Raw genomic sequence first — 20,267 nt, 5'->3', positions numbered from 1 at the left:
CTGTTACACCTCCATGGTCGAAGCCCATTGCCCGTCGCCCATCTCTATCAAACTAGACCTCGCAGCCCAGTGCCTCGCCGTCCCAACTCAGCCCTCGCATCTCAAAATCCGTCTCAGCCACGACCTCAGGAGATGGTGACACACCCAATTCAACACCCCTGATCTTGAACCATCTCTCACTTGCTGCCAGCGTCGACCACTTGTAGAGAAAGAAAGGAAGAGAAAAATAGGAGGAAAGAAGAAAGTTAGGGTTATGTATTTTTAGGTTTAATTATATTTAGTTTAATGTGAGGTTAAAATGTCAAAATAAATTTTAATTAATGAAGTGTGGTAATATGTTCTTGTTTTTGTTTTATTTGATTAACATATATTTTAATTTTAAAATCAATTTTACAAATAACATTGTAATTACTTAATTATTTATAACAGACACAGTTTGGTCATATTAAAAAGGGGAAATAGTGGCAAAAGTACCCAATGTTTTAAGAAACTAGTGATTTAGTACCCAATCTTTTTTTTGGTGGCAATAGTACCCATTGTCCACTTCTGTTGGTTTTCGTCGGTACCCAGCCCAATTTCGTCTTACTTTGTCCACATGTGTAGTGGAGATTAATTCACCATTTAGTATTTCAAAAACCAAAATTTGAAATAAAAAAAACGTTTTAGTTAAAAACAAAATAAAAACAAACTGACAATTAAAAACAATGGCATGTCCATGAACGACTGAAGAAGAACAAACCCAGAAAACACCCTATTTCGAAAACAAAACCCAAATAAATTCCCAAACCCAGCCACCATTTGCTACGAAAACGAAGAACTAGTTTTACATTTTCATTTTCAAAGAGAGGGAACAAGATGATTTGCTCATACGGAATGTCGTCGTTTCGGAAACCAAACGAGTTAGTTCCAGTTTACGATAAGTATTTTCTTAAGCCTACTATTTATTTTTTGAATTAATAGGTTAAGTAAATGGGTTTATCGGGGTCTTTTCTTGTTTGTTGAAGTTTGTGATAAGTTTAGTTGAATAACTGGTAAATGGGTATTAAATTTGTATGGTTGTTAATTGAATTTTTTAATGAGTTTTGTTCTGTGTTTACATTGTACTTGTACTGTCAACCTTGTACTTTTGCCAAATTTATCTAGTGAAAGTGAAAGGCTTGGACGGTAAAGTAGAGTGTTTTGGTTGACCCACATGAGAATGTTTGCATTGGATACTCTGTTTTTGTTTTGACATATTCAAATAAAATAATTAATTGATGTGTATTTTTTCCTGCAAGGCTCTGTGCCTCAAATTGGTAGTAGTGGTGATACCAATAAGGTCAATGATAAAGTTCCACCTCCACTTAAGAGATGTTGTATTGAGGAGATTCCTAATGATGCCGAAGTGAAGGTAGATGTGAGGGTTTGGGCCAAATCAGATGATTATGTGATGAGCAAAGAGGAGATGATGGAGTTGGAGGCAAATGACTTTCAAATGCCAACTGGTGAAGATGACTCAGAAGGCTCTGAAGAGTTCATTATGCACATGCCAGATGATTGGAATCAAGATGCTGAGACTGATAATTGGAGTGAAGATTATGAGGGTGAGTATGAAAGTGACTCGAGTATAAAGATAGTTGATTTGGTAGATACTGACAATGTGGAAGAGCAGGCCCAAAATGTCTTAGCTGGTGTGGAGGACATGGCCCAAGTCCAACAACCAGCAAGCCACACTGGCCAGCCAAGTAATGAGGCCCAACAAGAAATTAATTTAGGCCACGTGGATGGTTTTGGGGAAGCCCAATATGAACCAAGAAATAGGCAATCTGATGGATTTTATGAACCTGAAACCAGGCAAAGTCAAGGGGTTTTAGAGTCACAAACAGAAACTTCAATTGGCATTGATGAAGGGCCTTTTGAGACAGAAACTTCTTTTGGGCAAAGTGGAGGGCTTGATGAGGCACAACAGCAACCTGATCCAGACTTTGTTGAAGACGAGTATGCCCTAGATGAGGATGAGGAAAGACATTTTGGGGATAATGTTGCACACCCTAGCAGTTGGTGGAGTTCAGTGACTGATACCTGCAACCAAGAAGACATAGGAGGGTCTGATAGTGAATGAGTCTGATGACCTGAGGAGTTTGAATAGTGATGAAGAAGTAGGTGGGGTTAAGAGAGGAAAAAAAAGAGTTCCATCCAAGGATTGGCTGGAAGGATTTCAAGTTTACACTTGGGTTGGAGTTTGTTAGTAAGGAGCAACTTCGGGAAGCTCTAACTAAGCACTGACAGGGAGTTCACTTATGTGACCAATAATTCTGTGAAGATAAGGGCAGTTTGTAAAGGGAATGGTTGTAGTTGGACATTGTATGGAAGGGTACAGACAAAAGACTACACAACATTCAGAGTCAATACACTGGTGGATGTGCATAATTGTGTCATTATATTTGAACACAAGAAAGTGACTGCTACTTGGTTGGCCAAGCATTTCATCGAAGACTTTAGAATGAACCCAAATACGACTTACAACAACTTCAACACCTTGACTGCAAAAACAAAGTTCTCGAACACATCCTCCTATGTATTCTATAGCACCAGGAGCAAGGCCAAAAAAATGCTGGAAGGTTCTGTGAAGGAGCAGTATAGAGTTTTGGATGAATATTACAAACAACTCCTACACCACAATCTTGGGAGCACAACCATTATCAAAAGTAGCATTGTCAATGACAAGAGGTTGTTTGAGAGAGTTTATATCTGCCTCAAAGCTTGCAAGGAGGGATTCAAGGCTTGCAAGGAGGGATTCAAGGCTTGCAGGTTGTAACGACCCAAATTCGCTAACAAGGCTTAATGGCCTTGATTAGTGTGCCTGGAGGGTATAATGGGAATTATGTGTGATTTTAATGATTAAGATGCACAATTATGATTTAAAGCATGTTATATGATTATTTGAATATTTGAGATGCATGAATATGTGTATTAGTATGCATGTAGGCCCTGATTAGGATAGAGGGGCATAATCGTAATTTTGGCCATTATGGGCATAACTGCTTTGATATATGTGATAATTGTCGAGACCACATTATTATGTGGATATATCGGTGATCTGTGACTCGAGACGATCCTAGTGAGCAAAGTAGCAAAAAAGTCATAGCGGGGATTTATACCCGGCTCGGGGTGAGCTCAGGGGTATAAATGGGAATTTAGCGAATATACTGGAGTCTATCTTGACATTGAAGAATATTATTGGTGATTAGTTAGGTATCGGGAATTAAGCGGGAAATATTAGAGACACTCGAGGAGTTAGCGGGAATTGGGAAAAATGACTAGAATGCCCCTAAGTGAATTAAAGGGTTAGAAATAAAGGGGAGGGCATAAAGGTCATTTGGCTCTCTAAATATGGGAATTACTGAGACTTTATGTTAGTGGGAATTGTAGAGAAGTGTAGAAGTCTGAAAAAGAAGGAAAAGGAAGGGAAAAGAAAGGGAGAAAACAAAGAGAGTCTTCTAAGGCCGGTTTAAGCCTCCTTCATCAATTTCTTGAGGAATTCTGAAGCAAAACTCAGAGAAGAGCTGGGATAGACTGAACATCAAGGATCCTAAGCTAGGGTTGAGGAATTGGCAGAGGTTTAGCAAGAGGTCACTAACACTTGAGGTAAGACTTTAGAGTTCTTCAGTTTCTATTTCTGGTTTTTGAGCTTTGGTGTTTAAGTTGAATTGGATGGAAACTTTAGGGAATTCAGGCCTAAGGCTGAGGAGGAGCAAGTCAAGGAAGTCTAGAGGCAACTTGTGGTCGAAATCCCATCAAAGGTATAAATTCTAAGCTCTAACTTTGTTGTTCAACTAGTTTCTGCTGAGTTTCATTGTCTGGAAGTGGCTATGGTGAATTTTGAGTTTGGGGATGCATGTGCTTGAGTTCTAGGTATTTGGGGTGCTTGGGATGAGTGGAGTATGGTTATAAGGTTGATTTTGAGGTTGGGTAAGATTTGGAAGAGTTTTGGTTGAGGTTGGTTCGAGGAAATCACAGGAGGAAAAAATTGGTGTTGGTCTGCCTGTGACTAGCGCTACAGCGCTAGCCTTTGGGCGCTGTAGCGCTAGGCCAAGCTTGCTGATGGGATTTTGCTTCTGTTTGTAGTGCTGTAGCGCCCTCCCATGAGCGTTGTAGCGCTACCCTGTCTTCTGAAGGGGATTTTAGGGTTGTTTGCAAGGGCTTTTGACCTAGGGTTTGGGGTTTGATTCCACCACCTTGTTTGGTGGAACTAGGACTTCCCGGGGGCTCGGGATTGGCCCCAGGCTAGGTTTTGAACTTGAGGATTGATGATGACTTTGGCCCATGATTGTGTTTAGGTGAGCGCTAGGGCTCGAGGGGGATCGTGCTCAAGGAGTCGAGGGATCAAAGCTAGTGAATTGAAAGGTAAGAGAACTACACCCGGTTATATGTTTGTGATGGGACTAAGTGTTCCCGATACTTGTATCGTGTCAATGATGATATTACGCCATGGGACATGTAAAAGCGGCCTAAGAGTGCCGTACTTTATATTTGCGCACAGGGCGCGGCTTGGCCACTGGTAGCCGAGGACAGCTTAATATTCACTGAGCTCGGCTTAAGCGGGCCAGAGTCAGTGGGATAACGGAGGGAGCAGCCTGAGAGCGCTAGCCCTAGTTATCATTTGTGCAGTGATGTATGATATGAGTTGATATGTTTAGCATGTTGAATACTTGATTATACTGAATGATTACATGGTTGAGATTATGTGATGCAATATGGGATGTTGATTTGTCTGTTGATTGCTTATGCTCTGTTATTATGTTTTCTTGCTAGGCCTTGGCTCACGGGTGCTACGTGGTGTAGGTAAAGGCAAGAGCAAGTTGGACCAATCCTGAGGTGGAGAGCTGCAGGGTTGAATGTACATAGCCAGCTGTTCGATCGCCATGGTCGAGGAGTGGGTCAGGACAGGGATTGCCTAATTGTCTGTTTTGCCTTAATATGGCCTGATTTTGTATATAAACCTTGTGTCTTTTGTAAACAGTCCTTAAACTTAATATTTTTGGGATCCCGTGTAAACAGATGATGCTTCCTAATGAAAATGTGGCTTTTGAGACCAAAACACTTTTAACCCTAGTTCCTTTATAGTTTCTGTAACACGATTTTAATTAAATGACTTGATTAGTAGGTCTGGCACTTTATAAACACACAGTGTAATGGTCTTGGTTATCCAGGGCGTTACACAGGCCACTTATTGGCTTGGATGGCTATTTCTTAAAAGGGTACTGCAAAGGTATGTTGCTGGCTGTTGTGGGTATTGATGCAAATAATGGCATGTTTCCAATTGCATATGCTATTTGTGAGAAGGAAAATACGGACACATGGAACTGGTTTGTAAAATTGTTGAAGGAGGATTTGGAGGTTATTGACACTAGGAGATATACACTGATTAGTGATAGACAAAAGGGGTTAGAAAATGCTTTAGGTTCCCTGTTTGATGGTGCTGAGATAAGATTTTGTATGAGACATTTACATGCCAACTTTAAAAAGGAGTTTCCATGTCTTCTTCTAAAACAAAAGTTGTGGGCTTGTGCAAAAGCCATAACACCAGAAGATTTCAAGAGGAGGATGGCTGAAATGCATGAGGTGAATGAGAAGGCATATGATTGGTTAATGAAGAAGGCTCCAACTGAATGGAGCAAGTCACACTTTATATTGCATGTCAAATGTGACATGCTCTTGAACAATCTGTGTGAGAGTTTCAACTCTGCCATATTGGATGCAAGGGACAAGCCCATCATAACTTTGTTGGAGAAAATCCGATTCTGGTTGATGTCTAGATTATGTAAGAAAAGGAAAAGTGTGGCAAAGTAGTTGCAACCTGTGGGGAAGAAAATTCTAGATATCATAGAGAAGAACAAGCAAGTGGCCAGACATTATTCATGTATTAGAGCAATGCAAACATGTTTCAAGTTACTTATCTTAGTAGTGAGAGCTTCTCATGTAACCTAGCTACTCGAACATGCACTTGTAGAGCTTTTGAATTTAGTGGAGTACCATGTGGGCATGCATTGACCTGTATATAGAGTTCCAACCTAAATGTTTATGATTTTATAATTGATGCATACAAAAAAGAAGACTTTCAAGCACAATATGCTGCAGTTATTGGATCAATGCCAAGTCCTGATAAGTGGCCAGATCTTGGTTTGAATCCAATTTACCCCCCAACTAAATCAAACTTGCCTGGAAGACCAAAGACGACAAGGAAAAAAGCACTTGATGAAGATGACACCAATGCAACCAAAAAAAGAAGGTTTGGTCAACCAAACCATTGCAGCAATTGTAAACAAACATGCATTTCAAGAGTCACTTGCAAGAATCCAACAGTGACACAGGTATTCAATCTTCAGTTATTTTTAGTTAGTTTGCTTTTCAATTATGATTTTATAAATGTTTTAGTTAATTTGCTTTTTATTTATTGATTGCAGCCTGTTGTTGCCAAGAAAATGGGCAGACGACCTCTAAAAAATCCACATCCTAACACTTAGAAAAGGCAGAAGAGGAGAGCCAAAAAGAATGCAAGAGATGCAGTAGCAGCAGCAACAACAACTTCATCATCTCAACCACCACCCTCTCAACAAACCATTGCATCTCAAGAGCAACACACACTTAGGAAAAGTGGAAGACCCCGTGGAAGACAACCAACAGCTGCAACTTCCTCATCCCAGCCACCACCCTCTCAGCAAGGCACTGCATCTCAAGAACAAAATTAATAGAGGAGAAGATGATGACAGAGTGGACCAGCAACAACATTTTCCTCATCTCAACCAACACCATCTTAGAATCTAAGTTATGGTGTGTCTGTCATCTTTTGTTGTTAAGAATGTTTTGGGTCATTTATGACCTTTGTTTTCAGGCATCTTTGGCTTAATTTTGTGTACAAATGTATAAGGTGTGGACCTTGTGATTTGGCCAAGTATTTTGTGTAGTCTGTTTATATAGCAAACTGATATGACTTTTTTGTCTATGAATTATGACTTGCATTTGTCTATCAATTTCGGTGCCAATTATATTTTGTATTTTCCATATTGGGTGTCAATTATGACCTTGCATCTTGTATGAATTTTCCATATGATACCATGTAGTCAAAATTATTATTTGCATATGTGAAATTAAGCATAATGAACTTAAATTAACATGACCAAAATTTAACTAGAACAAGCACAATTGTCAAAATGCATTCATTCATCTTAGACTTGCTGCATTACAGATACAATGAAACTAGTACTTTGACAACTGAAACAAACACCATTGCCTTGTATCAGGTACTTTTTTTAACCAAAATCATACAATGTCTAATATTTCAAAGACCAGACTAGTACAATTACAAATACAATGAAAACCAATTTTCTCCAACTTATACAAATCCAATCTTTCTTAAGGAGGTGACCACAAGCACTGCAAACATGACCTTCACCCATAATTGGCTTGTTCCCACGGTTTAGACTTGTTATTTCAAACTCCAAGAGATCTTCAACGTTCCAAGTTTATCCCTCAATTATTTTTCTCCAGTTTGGAACGACAACCCTTCCACTTTCAGCCATTTCTGGATCCACCCACCTAAAAAAATCACAACCCCCTTCTGACTAAAGCAAGAAGAAACCTAGATGAAGAAACCCAGATACAAAAAAAACCAAAACAAATTTATCCACACTTACTTTCATTAACCGACAAGTTCGAAACCTTCTCCCAGGATTTGCTTCAATCCAAGAGGTTCTGACTACACTTTCCAAGCCACAATCGCACTGTTGTCACGGTCACAATCGACTCCCACCCCTACATCTTCGAGCCATTGCTTTTGATCCACTGGAAAAATACGAACTTTCACCCTCCATTCCTCCACTACTACTCGTCTTCTTCAGTTGTGTTTTGTTTTTAATCTTCAGTTGTGGCTGAGTTTGGGGATTTATTTGGGTTTTGTTTTCGAAATGGGGTGTTTTCTGGGTTTGTTCTTCTTCAATCGTTCATGGACATGCCATTGTTTTTAATTTTCAGTTTGTTTTTATTTTGTTTTTAACTAAAACATTTGTTTTATTTCAAATTTTGGTTTTTGAAATACTAAATGGTGAATTAATCTCCATTGTACACATGGAAAAAATAAGACAGAATTAGGCTGGGTACCGACGGAAACCAACGGAAGTGGACAATGGGTACTATTGCCACAAAAAAAAGATTGGGTACTAAATCACTAGTTTCTTAAAACATTGGGTACTTTTGCCACTATTTCCCCTATTAAAAATATATTGACCAAAATTGAGCAGATGGTACTAATTTATATTGAATATGTAAATACAGGGTTCCAGATGATAATTATAAGTAATAGAAGGTACTAAAGTTTTACTTTGCAAAAACATATGGTACCTACTTAGTTTATATATTGAATTTAACATGTCTATCAATTATTATTTAATTTAGATTTAAATATATATATTTACAATATTTTATACATATAATTCCATTAAGTTACGAACTCCTTAAAGTAATTAAAAATGTTAGTCACAACATTATTACTATAAAGAGGCTTTGCTCTATATATTTAAATAAAAAATCATTTAACATTATTAATGAGAAAATAATATATCATTCCATGCAAACATTTCTCTAGTCTCCACCAAAACCTTAGATTAGGGGTAAAGGGAACCATTGTTTATTATTATTATTATTAGTGATAATATTATTAGAATGTGAAAGACACTCATTAGTCATCATGCAAACACAGAAACACACAGCTAAAAGTGCTGCTAATGGCTTAAAGGACAACAATTAACTTTGTTCAGAATCTGGGGTAACTTATCTAGGTTCTGGGATACCCAAGAGGAAGAGAGAAGACATCAAATTTTCTTTCTTTCTTTCTTAAGTCTTAACATGTTTGACATTTGTAGGACTGCAGATCTCAGACTGAGAGGGTAGAAATCATTGTAGTACTACATATAAAGCAAAAAAGATTTTTTATTTTAAAAAAAAAAACAAGACAAGCATGTGAGGATGTAGCTAGGGCTGCCTCCAACTTCTTTGTTTCACGATCCTAATAAAGAAAGAAAGAATAGTATATACAAATGCAAAAAAGAAAAAAGAAAAAAGTGGGGTTGGAAAAAAGCAAAGGCTATTTTGTGGTCCACAGTGGGGCCACCAGACAAGAAGCATTATTCAATTGAATCCATGGACCATGCCAGCGCCGATTGCCTAAATAAGGCAACCACATGCCCTATTCGATTGGCTACTCTAATCCATACTTTGAACACATCAGAGACTGGAGTGGTACAATTAGTGTATCTTCATCAGCCAAAGATGATTCAGTAACCAAAAAAATAAAAAATTGTGGACCATATGATATGATATGCTTGCATATTTATTCATGACAACCTGGTACTACAAGGAAATGGCTTGAATTTAAAGCTATGGTGACTTGTTTCTTTTCTTCTTGATTCTTCATGTCTGAAAATGGAGACTTTCTGTCTCCCCTTCATTTTTATTTTTAACAAAGAAAAATGATGGTACAACCAGTACGTGTGGGGAACTGGGGATATCAACTAAACCAAATGGCATGTGACTTCTAATAATACATGTAATAATTCAGATTAATTCCCCCCCACCCCAAAAAAAAAGCATTCAATTTCGTTTTACACATTCCACAATATACAATTAAGGTTTACTCTGAAAACAAACTTTAAGGAACAAAACAAAATATAAAACTGTAACACCAAAACTATCTTCAGCTTTGGCTAGTTGAATCAATGTTCTGCAATTTTCTGTGGAAGTTCCTAATCTGAAATCTTGTGATTCATTTGTTCCTATAGCTAGAAGAAAGCGGAATTTATACATAATGGAAAACATTCAGTATCAAGTGCAAGTGAAACTAGAAATGATGGTTAAAGATATTAACTGATTTTCCATACTCAGTCTGTAGTATCGGCTGAATTTCCATTTATGAATCTCTGATGCTCTTCTTTGTTCCTGAAATCCTTATCTCTTGTGCTCAATGGTAAAAGTTGTGGAGTGGTAGAACCAATGGATCGGTCAGGCAACTCTGGAGAAAACACATATAGAATCACCCATCTTTAAAGCATTGAGTTTTCCGTAGCTGCATAACTAATAATTATTGTCCTTTGATATTTTGACTATTTCCTAAGATTATGAAACTGAATTAACTTTCACATTATTTGCAAATTTATGTAGAGAAAAGGAGTCTTGTGATCAAAGAAATCTTAGCTACTAAGAGATACAAAAAATTTCTTGAAATGAATTTTTTTCTAACCTGGCAATTTGTTGTCAACAAAAAATGCTACCAGGTTTACCGTGTACCTGCCAGAGAATTATGCAGCTCTTCGTCAAGTGAAACTGAGTACTAAAATTTTCATCAAGAGAAAAATATAACCTTCTTACCAAGCAACAACAACATCAACAGTGTAGTGCTTGCGAGATGCAATAATTAGAAGGCTCTGAATCACAGCAAGTACCCAAGCAAACTGCTTAATCCATCTGCAAGGATGAGCATTAAAATTACAAACAGTGAAGGGCATAAAACTAGAGATGAAAAACAAAACGTAGGAAAAGAGAAAATGGTGAGTATTAGATATTCAAATTCGATAGGAAGTGCGCCACTACTATGCTTGGTAGATGAAACCTCACTGTAGTAATGTATTCTAGTTACATTAAGTTAATGCAAATCATGATATAGTTTACCTCTTTGTTCCGAACTTTTGATATGTGTGTACAAATACCAAGGTGAAAATCATATGTGATGAAAATATCAAATCACCACAGCCATATATAGCCCCATGAGGAACTGCACATTAATAAGAGATCAAATAAATGCAATATAAGTTTTAGATTGATTAGGTACGTAAAAGGTGTAGATAGTTCATAACTAACAGTTGATTAAAAGCACTTTAATTGCACTCTTTGGAGGGGGAAGCCTTGCAAGTTTTGAACCCTGAAAGAGACATGTACCTGATTATAAAAAAATCAATTTAATCAAAAGTACTTACTTATGACATACAGAAACATTTTACCCTGAGAGATCAAAATACATACTTGAGGAATGCTGATCAAATCAAACTGAACACTATGAACTTTAGTTAAACTTACCTCTCTACAATGATAATTCGGACCAGGAAGTTGAGTGGAATAGAATGTCATAATCCGTAGAATTTGAGAAACCTAAAAGAGCCAAGAAAAGATATACAAAATGACTTTCAGAAAATAACAGGACAAAATAAGGTATTATGAAACACCTATCTATTTGGGCTGTTAGATAAATGATAGATCTCACCACAGGTAGTTGCACAAAGGTAGAATAACCCACCCTAGGAGAAAATTTTAAAAATTTACTCAAGGACATGATAACATAAATTATTTAGCAATTAGCAGAGGTTGAAAAATAAAGGCATTGTATAAATTATAAGGCTCATTCAAAAGCAATAAAGGAAATAACTTCTAGTAAACTTATACAAGTTTTAGCAAAAATGCATGTTTTAAGCAAATAACTAATGTCCTACATAAATAATGTAAACAACTATTTCAATAGACTATAGCTATAGTTACTTACAGCTAAATAAGCTAGAACCCTGCACCAAATGAGGACTGTATATATTCTTTTACTTTGGAAAAAGAACGGATTAAAAGTCCACTGCAAGACAAAAGGTACTATTGTTAGTTCACTTGAAACTTCAGATTGCATTCTATAAATGACAAAACTACCTCAAGTCATAATAGGTGAATATTAGAAAAGTTGAGAGATGCCTTAAAAGTGAAAAACTGGAAACTTTAGGAAACAAGTATAAACAAAATCTTGACTGTGATTGCATCAAAAAACATACAACAAATAGACAAGCATCACTAAATGCATAAACATATAAAAGGTAAATTATTAACTCCATATAGAAACTTCAATCACAACTAAATTGCATCTCTCCCTGTGCTCCCCTATTTAATGACAATTCTGCTCAAATCTCTCCATTTCTACACAACCGTTTCTATCTTTACCAAGTGCAAGCAATTAAAGTAAGATCATACATCCAGTTACAAACAACCTATCCTGTATATGTTAATCCACAACTCCAAACCAATGAATCATCACAAATAATTATGAATTATGATTATGTGCCGTACAAAAAAAAATCAAATGGATCCAATTTTAACTTCATGAGTACTCAAAGGATTACTTAAAAGAACCAAAATCTTGAATAAAATCATGAAGTAATCTAGACAAAAGAAAAAAGACAGTAAACTAAGGTTTACCCATATGTAAGTTACATCATATCTGTAATTACATCTAATTTCTCTCATAATGCAAGCATAAGGTCAGGAAAGCAAAGGAAAGTCATAATAGCAAGCTCATAAACATCTTTCCTGTGCTATTTTTGTGTATTGATTCGTGCCAAGAAAATCTCAATATAAAAAAAATATCTGATACATTAGCTAAATTGAAATACGGAGACAAGGAAAAAAGTAAAAAAGAAACATCTAAAACTTCAACATCAAACAACAAGATATGGATGTAAAAACAAAACTATATAATGGGTACTGGTGGGGTGATAATTTGCAAAAAAGCAAAAGAAATATATATTTATATAAATGTATTAACATAAGAAAAAAATTCATGCTAATTTGAAAAGCAAAAGAACAATCAAAGGGACTTACCAATATGAAGGAAAAAAAGATGACAGAGAAAAGAGTCTCACTCATATAAGCTCTCTCTGGACCAAGCTCCTGAGGTACCAAATAAAAAAAATTAAAAACATATATAGTACAACTAGAAATTGTGCACCATCAATACCAACTGTATAAACCAAACAAAAGTGGTACCCACCGGAAGAAGTAAGAACCCGGTGTCCTGAAGTGTTGGTCCAGGGCGATGCAGATAGTGAACTCCATGAGCAGCCAAGCCATGTAAATACTGAAAATGACAACAAATATGATGAACCTCGAAGAAGTGGAAAATAATTGAACTCCAACACAATTTTGTATTATCACAGAATAAGAATCATTAAACAAGTAAAAAAATCAAAAGCTAAAATAAGCACAATTCTGTTTAAAAGGGCAACAACAAAAAATGACAATGTACATTTGAGAATGTAAGCATAACATTCTAATCAAAGAGCTTCGAAAATCATAATTCTTCTCTTAGTCAAGACCTTACATTTGAAGTTTATACAAGATTAAAAAATTTCTAAAAACTTATATGATCTATTACCTGATGGAAGTTAACTTGTTAGCTGCTTGTCACGCGATGAAAAAACCAAATAAGGCTCGTAACAAAATTGCAACACAACTCTAAAAATGGAAGAAAAGTAGTACTGATCTATCTAGTCTTTACTTAATAACTATAACCATAAACCCAGGTGAAGAAACTGTTTAAATACGTTTTTAAAGAAAAAATATATAAAAATACTCGCAGGCCAAACAAATTTGATAGGCATCTCTTCATTATACATTATGCATACATAATACATTGAAGGAAAAAGAAATAGGAAAGTAAACCTGAAAAAAAATTCCAGCAAGAAGGTACTTCCAATTCTCGGAAAGAAGCGAAACCTCTACAGATGTCTCTGCGCAAATTTTCCTCCATAGCTTCACATTTTTTGAGCACAAAATTAACCAAAATTCTCACCCAGAAAAGTAAACAAAACAAAAAATAATGACAAGAGATTGAAAATGAAAATAAAAAAACCTTTGGAGCCTCACGAGCGACGTGAAGCGGCATTGTCATGACACAATTACGGTGTTGATGATGATGATGTTATGATGAAATTAAAGTTCGACATTAATCACTATCCGTAAAAAATGCCAAATTCTATACACAATTCAACATTTTCTGTTCCGAATTTCAATTTTTAAAATCACATATTTAAATTTCGGAAGTATCTAATACAAAAACAGATTTTCACCAATATCTAATCCAAAGCAACTCTTCTCGCTCTTCTCTCTCTATCTCACTCTCTTGAACGAGGCAGTTGAGAAGAAAGTTCTAAACTTGGGGTGCAACTTCTAAATAATTCTTTTATTTTAAAGAAAAAGTAATAAATTGCATATTGTATTTTTAATTATTATTTTTATAAATCTCCCGGGCAATAGTTTCAGGGGAAGTGATTCTAAAGAGCTCGTTGTGTAAATATTGACCGTCGATCAAAGCCATTGATGACTAGAATATGGGAGATCCGTCCATTAAAATGATTAGTGTGGAAATGAGCGTATTTTCTTTGGTCTTGAAGATGAGTGTCACGAATCACAATCTTGCGACGAAGGCCCTACTGAGGGGCTCAGAATCGGTATATCAGGCCTACATTTTATGGTTCATCATGAATAAGAGATAAAAAAAAAAAATCTCTTTTTTTTTAATCTTCGGAAAAAAATTTGTTTAATAAAAAAAATTGTTAAAAATATTTTATTTTTTAGTTAGAAAATTTGGAAACTCATTAACCAAAGAAAACAATAAAACGAGCATTTTATTAAGTTGAATTGAAAAGAAAAAAAGGCATTACAAATTAAAATCATGCCAAATAAATAACAAGAAGCACACCGCTTATGTGGTAAGGTTTGCAATATTTTTTAGTTGAGGCTTGGCTAATAGGCAAACTCCATGCCTAATTTTTTTTCCTTTTATATATATATATATATTTAAAGTTTCTCATCTATTGTGTGATAAAGGGTAGTTTTATGTGATGAAAAAAAGGAAGGCTAATCCCACAAAGTCAACCAACTCTTATCTGACTGGAATCCTCAGTTTCACTTCTCTTAGACTTTCATCCCAAGTCTGTATTTCATTCGAGTTGAAGCAAACTTGCATACTTACCGGTCCAGCCACGAAATCCAGTTTGGTATCATTACTCTTAGCAAGATAGAGATAGAATCTCATATTTCAACAAAAGGAGAAGAAAATCTTCCTTTTCTATTTTACCAAGTCTGCTAAGACAGTGACTAGATATTCCAACCCTTCAGACTTTTGATGGAAGAAGTAGAGAGGGGTTTAAGGACTGATTGTGTAATGGAGTTTAAATTTGAACATGCAAAATTTTGTCTAAGAAGAATCATACAAGGACAATCCCATTATGATCCAAAATAGACAAATAGTAGAATCGAGATCATTGAAGACTCAATGAGTAGCTAAAAGGGCTACATTTCACTCAATATATGCACACTTAATTTGATTAAGGGAGTTTCTCTAACGAAACGATAGGTACATTTGTTAATTGCCTACTTCCTATTAAGAGCGATACATGTCTAAACGACCATTACGAGGAACTCTATATTTGAAGGTCAATTGCCAACTGATCGAGAGGGCCCAGAAGCACTGGCTGTAGACTATGCACAATGCCCAACCGGACAAAAGTGATCATTATGTACTTCACTAGAAAATCTAGACCCGACCGACTGGAGAAAGTGGTGGATACGAGATGTAACTTGGAACCTCCGCTTCAATTACGCTGCCAGCACTTGTTCCAGCATTTTCCACTAATATGGGTTCCCCGCAAGTTTTTTCTTCAAGCGATTTACTTGGTTCTGAACGCTCACATAGTTTCCTACTATCTAAGGCTGCTATACAAATGGAGAAAGCTTGTAAAATTGATAGTGAAGAATTGAACTCAACTGAATAGACCCCTTCCTTGAATGGAGATAAACTGAAAAACAGCTGGTTTTCTTGCCCTCCTTCCTGTGAACAGGTAAAAACGAAAAGTAACATCAGGAGGCAAAGTTTTATATGTATATATGTATAATGTATTATATACTTTAAAGAGTTTCGGCAAGCAACTTAACCATTGTAAAGATTTAAAGTGAAAAACTAGTACCTGAGGGAAAAGCTCTAATCTATCTGTGATGGGACAACCTTTAGATACACTTAATTTCTTATGAGCTTTATTCTGGTTTGCAAGAATCCTAAGTTTGCAGCCCATATCCCAACCCCCACAGTCACATGATCCACCTGAACTCCAACGTTCAACTAACGATGACGGTCCTCCTTTACTTGGTAAACTGTGAATAGCACTTGGAAGAATGACTGTTGTGCTCACAAAGTCTTGACTACTGAAGAAAGAATGACATTGAACATCATCCAAAGAATTAGAATGAGATCTATGCTCCAACAAACACTCTGAATCAGAAAGAGATGCATTCTCAGGCCCTTCTTTCACGGAGCTTGGATTATTGGTCTTTTTTGCAATTTTGACAACTATAGCTGCAAGTTCATCATTTGGCTGGAAGTCTGAGGTCTGATTATCTGACTGCCTCAGGTTCACAGAGAACAATACAAACTCTCTCATCTTGAATTTATTCTGTGTACTCAAATTGGAAAACCTAAAATCAGAAACCTTCATTTGGGCCACAACATTAGAGGTGTAATCATGACCTTTGCCTTTACTACCTTGACCAATCCAACTTCCATTTTTTTTCTTCATGTCTTGAATGGTGAAGAATGTATAGATGAAGCTGCTACCATCATTTTTTGTCGCATTTAACTTCTTTACTGTGGCTGCAAGGATGTTGCTCTCCTTATCAATTGCAAATGTGAAAAGAGGCAGACCATTCTTAACTGCAACTCGAAAAAGAGCATGAACTGTTGGTCCAGGCTTCTTGCCCTGAGCTAATTCATTGACATTTACTGTCTTACAACCAGCCATGTCCAACTTTACTTTTCCTGGCCGCAAAGCCATCGAAACATGCCGCCCATCAGCTGATTTGCAAGGCCTGTCTGTTGGTACCGAACCCCTCTTTAATGGCTCCACAGATTGATGGCAGTTTTCTGCCTTTGGCTTCAGCAGAGGGTCAAGAAACCGCCTCAGAGGACTTGACTTCCTGCTAGTTGCATTAGATTTTCCACTGGTTGAATCATTACCAGCAGATGACAGAGAATTTGGCGTAACAGATTTTGCAGAAACATCTGTTGAACCCTGGTGGCCTGCATTAAAATTGTCTTTCAAACTGGAACTTTTACTCATCTTACCTGTAATGGTAAAACGATAAAATGGTGAAGTGCTCCGTACTTTTTCGGCTCTTGCTTTGTTTGAGTTCATTTCTGATGCTTTAGAATTCTCAACTGAAGTTGAACATGCGGGTGCTACAACTGATTTTTTGGCTGCTAAATTACTGCCTCTGGGTAGATTCAATCTCACTTTAGGTGACACTGATGCGGAGTAAGATGAACCAGATGAACAGTTGGTTTTCACTGCACCTGAACCTAAAGTACTCAAATGTTCTACCTGAGACTCTTTAACGCCAACTCCAGAAGGAAGTGGGCATGAATGTGGAATATCAGAATTGCGCTCTGCCATGCATGCCTTCTTACATCCTTCTGATTTTTGGCCAGCAAATGCTGTCAAATTAGAATTTTGCAGCTCTCCAGGATGATTGCTTTCTGGGAGACTTCTAGGCAAAATAAGAACAATTGTTTTGCATCCTTTAGGGGTATTTTCAAAGCTCTTTAAGTTTGGTTTTTGAATCTTCTCAATGTTTAAACACTCAACACCTTGAGTCTTTGTTGTTTGCAATGCCATGTCAGAGTTTTGATCATTGTTCACATTTTTGCTTACCGTATCCCTCTCCCTCTTTTGGTCTAACTCACTCTTTTTGCATTTCTCCAGCTTGGCATCTGGATGCTTTTTGCAGAGAGCTGGAGCTGGGACGATGAATTTTTCAGGTATGTTTATGGTACCACTTTGTGTAGTCTCATTAGGTTCAAACGTTGCAACACTTGCTCCATGAGATTTAACTTGGGATGGCCCTTCCATAGGATGTTCCATCAGATGAACTTGTAGGGAAGGCCGGCTTGTCATTTGACGAGAAGGAGAGCAGCTATGACCCCTAGTAGAATAGGTAGGTGATCCATCTGTAGAAAAAGAGGAGGATGTGTTACTACTTGATGGAGAATACCTGCTATTTCTGTATGGCATCTGTTTATGGCCATATTGCCATCTTTCTAGAAGACCCCAGTCAAGAACCCCCACATTTAAAGCTTTCTCCTGTAAAGTTTTTCCTCTTTGCAGATAACTTGGCAATTTCGACATATATTTAACAAGCTCATCTTCATCAATTTTTTTCCCATCTATCTGCTGCTTTTGAGGGTTCTTTGTAATTTCCCGATGGAGATCAGCATATGAGCAACTAGACTTTTCTAATTTTAACTTGTCTTCTAGCTTCAGAGCTTGGCTCTTACAAGGCAAGACATTCCCTGAAGTTCCTAGAGATTGTTTCTTTCCTGAACTTCTTCTGGGTTTTGAAAGCTGATCCATAGACTGCACAGAATCTGCAGTGTACTGGTTTCTGGTGTCTGCTTGCCAAAGAATTCTGGACTATCTTTCTCAACTGCACATTACAATCAATTCACATATATTACATATAATCATATATATACATACATTTAAAAAAAAAATTGAGGGGAAATCTGAAGATATAAGGGGATTCAATCTCTACAAAGAGCTGAAATTATAAAATTAAAATAAAAAAGTTGTCAGAATAACCAGTCTGGTTCTCTAAGCAGCCAAAGATGAAGGTCAAATAACATTCATCCAACATAACTCATAAAGTGCAAAATTCTCACATCATTTTTTTTCCTAATCCTCACCATAGCAAGGGCCAGAATTCAGCAAAACAAATCTACTTGAATTTTCTTTATTTTGTAAGGAAAAGGATTTCCCAGACAGCAGGTAAGCTAGTATGAGTCCCAGGTACTTATGACACATTTAGCAAACCTTAAGGGATAGATAATAAAAGTTGAAAAAAATTATTCAGCATCTCAAGGCTAAGTTCTTACAAAAGAATCCCATCATAGTTATTTTTGCTCCCTAACCGAGGGAAAAGGGAAAATGATAATTGGTATTGCCCCGTTCCTTAAGGAAGGAATTAACATTAGGAGAAGTCAAGGATCAGGGTTTAAACTTTAAAATAACACAAATAGACAAATTCAGCAGTGAGAATTGCTCCTTGTTTTACCTATTTACATTTCACCTTCCTAAGCTCGTAACCAATAGGCAATAAGCAAGTTAATCAACAGCGGTAAACTACTACACGAAGAAAACCAAAGTGACTAAAAAAATTTAAAGTCGCACAAATCCAAATCTGAAACTTAACACAAAAAGACAATTGAGTGGTACATGGACAAAAGACGAATACCAGAAGAGGCTTACAGAAAGCAATCGTATAGTGGTCCATGAAAGGCCATTTTCAAAAACTCAAGATAAGGTAAAACGACCCATCTTTATCAGTAACCTCTATTGCCAAAGCCAACGGAAGAAACAAAGATTGCCAGCATTCCAAAACCAGAGCGCACTCGTTTTTCAAAATTTCAAAACCGTAATGCCGTTTTTGGTACTGGGAGAAAAATTACAGGAATAAGAAAGAACTAAAGTGAAATCCGTGAAAGAAGCACTTCCCAAGCACCCAAAAAGCGTCTCTCCATCAAAAGTATCATGAAGATGAGATTCCTCTCCTTTCGTACCCTTCTTTAACTCCAATTTTAGTTTAAAGACACAATTTTAGAACCATAAAAAAACAATCAACAATGCCAAAAACAAAATCCAAAACTAGAACAAGAGAATTACGTAAAACTCATGATAACAGAATTTTCATGCGAACCAAACACGAAAGAAAAAAAAAAAACAAAGGGAAAGCATCACATACCAGAGTCAAATTTGAAAATGCAGAGGATACGCCATCAACGAAAACCCAGAGCGATCTCGAAGACGAAGCCTCTAGTGTCGGTGGTAATGTAAAAATACTCGAGTGAGCGAAATGAACAGTAGAGAGATCAAAGAGGAAGAAAAGCAAAGCAGAGAGCAATAACTAGCTCCGGAATCCCAATGCCTCAGTCTCTTCTCTTCCTTCCCCAAACTCCAAAGTCTGTAACAAAATTTCAGCTCAAAGATTCACAAGATCAATTGAGCGATATAGAGAGAGAGGTTGCGTTAATCTCTCTTATTCTGGGTAGAGGTCATTGAGTGAGTCATTGATTTTGTTTTGTTTACGTACAGTCAGAGAGAGAGCAATCGTTTTCATCGGACGGCTAAAAAGTGAGGCCGAATAATCATGTGGTCACATCGTAAAGGCGCGGACAGTCTCTCTTTTTCTTTTCTATTATTTTTACGTGATCGCTGGGGCCATCTCTTTTTATCACCCATACTAACCCTACATACAATATTTATATTTATCATTTTCGCAAATTCTATATATAATCCACCCCAAATATAAATATAATATAGTGTGTACTCTAGTATATACCTTAAATTGGAACATACTTATTCAATTGTAGTATTCTACTA

At 36.7% G+C, this 20,267-nt stretch overlaps 2 protein-coding genes across 5 annotated transcripts; both read right to left on the bottom strand.

Annotated features, from left to right (window-relative positions):
- Window positions 1-9,452: 9,452 nt before the first annotated feature.
- LOC133791182 (phosphatidylinositol:ceramide inositolphosphotransferase 3) lies at window positions 9,453-14,870 on the bottom strand. Of its 2 annotated transcripts, XM_062229104.1 has the most exons (12): window positions 13,691-14,870; window positions 13,501-13,590; window positions 12,830-12,916; window positions 12,661-12,729; window positions 11,567-11,647; window positions 11,107-11,178; window positions 10,891-10,951; window positions 10,702-10,804; window positions 10,402-10,497; window positions 10,274-10,320; window positions 9,915-10,045; window positions 9,453-9,815 (listed from the first exon to the last, which is right to left on the bottom strand). In XM_062229104.1, the coding sequence occupies exons 1-11, from the start codon at window positions 13,727-13,729 to the stop codon at window positions 9,915-9,917; spliced, it is 876 nt and encodes a 291-aa protein (XP_062085088.1). In that variant the 5' UTR covers window positions 13,730-14,870; the 3' UTR covers window positions 9,453-9,815. The 2 variants fall into 2 exon arrangements, with proteins under 2 accessions (XP_062085088.1, XP_062085087.1); XM_062229103.1 differs by having other exon boundaries at window positions 9,453-10,045.
- A 250-nt stretch (window positions 14,871-15,120) lies between these two features.
- LOC133791180 (uncharacterized) lies at window positions 15,121-20,018 on the bottom strand. 3 transcript variants are annotated; one of them, XM_062229100.1, is made up of 3 exons: window positions 19,630-20,018; window positions 15,807-18,315; window positions 15,121-15,670 (listed from the first exon to the last, which is right to left on the bottom strand). In XM_062229100.1, the coding sequence occupies exons 2-3, from the start codon at window positions 18,240-18,242 to the stop codon at window positions 15,377-15,379; spliced, it is 2,730 nt and encodes a 909-aa protein (XP_062085084.1). In that variant the 5' UTR covers window positions 18,243-18,315; window positions 19,630-20,018; the 3' UTR covers window positions 15,121-15,376. The 3 variants fall into 3 exon arrangements, with proteins under 3 accessions (XP_062085084.1, XP_062085086.1, XP_062085085.1); XM_062229102.1 differs by lacking the exon at window positions 19,630-20,018 and adding an exon at window positions 18,943-19,056; XM_062229101.1 differs by lacking the exon at window positions 19,630-20,018 and adding an exon at window positions 18,575-18,896.
- Between the last annotated feature and the right edge of the window lie 249 nt (window positions 20,019-20,267).

Source organism: Humulus lupulus, chromosome 7 (assembly GCF_963169125.1).
Source record: "Humulus lupulus chromosome 7, drHumLupu1.1, whole genome shotgun sequence".
In the NCBI taxonomy this organism is placed as follows: domain Eukaryota; kingdom Viridiplantae; phylum Streptophyta; class Magnoliopsida; order Rosales; family Cannabaceae; genus Humulus; species Humulus lupulus.
The sequence above is the reverse complement of the archived record's forward strand: the minus strand, read 5'-3'. Positions and strand labels throughout refer to the sequence as shown.

What these genes read in the sequence shown, in the direction of transcription:
- LOC133791180 (XM_062229100.1), bottom strand. Translation starts at nt 18,242, where the DNA reads ATGGATCAGCTTTCAAAACCCAGAAGAAGTTCAGGAAAGAAACAATCT. An exon ending in GATTAGAGCTTTTCCCTCAG is followed by an intron (nt 15,671 to 15,806) that starts GTACTAGTTTTT and finishes ACCTGTTCACAG; the next exon opens with GAAGGAGGGCAAGAAAACCA.
- LOC133791182 (XM_062229103.1), bottom strand. Translation starts at nt 13,729, where the DNA reads ATGACAATGCCGCTTCACGTCGCTCGTGAGGCTCCAAAG. An exon ending in TAAAGTGCTTTTAATCAACT is followed by an intron (nt 10,805 to 10,890) that starts GTTAGTTATGAA and finishes ATTAATGTGCAG; the next exon opens with TTCCTCATGGGGCTATATAT. An exon ending in CAAAAGTTCGGAACAAAGAG is followed by an intron (nt 10,498 to 10,701) that starts GTAAACTATATC and finishes TCATCCTTGCAG; the next exon opens with ATGGATTAAGCAGTTTGCTT.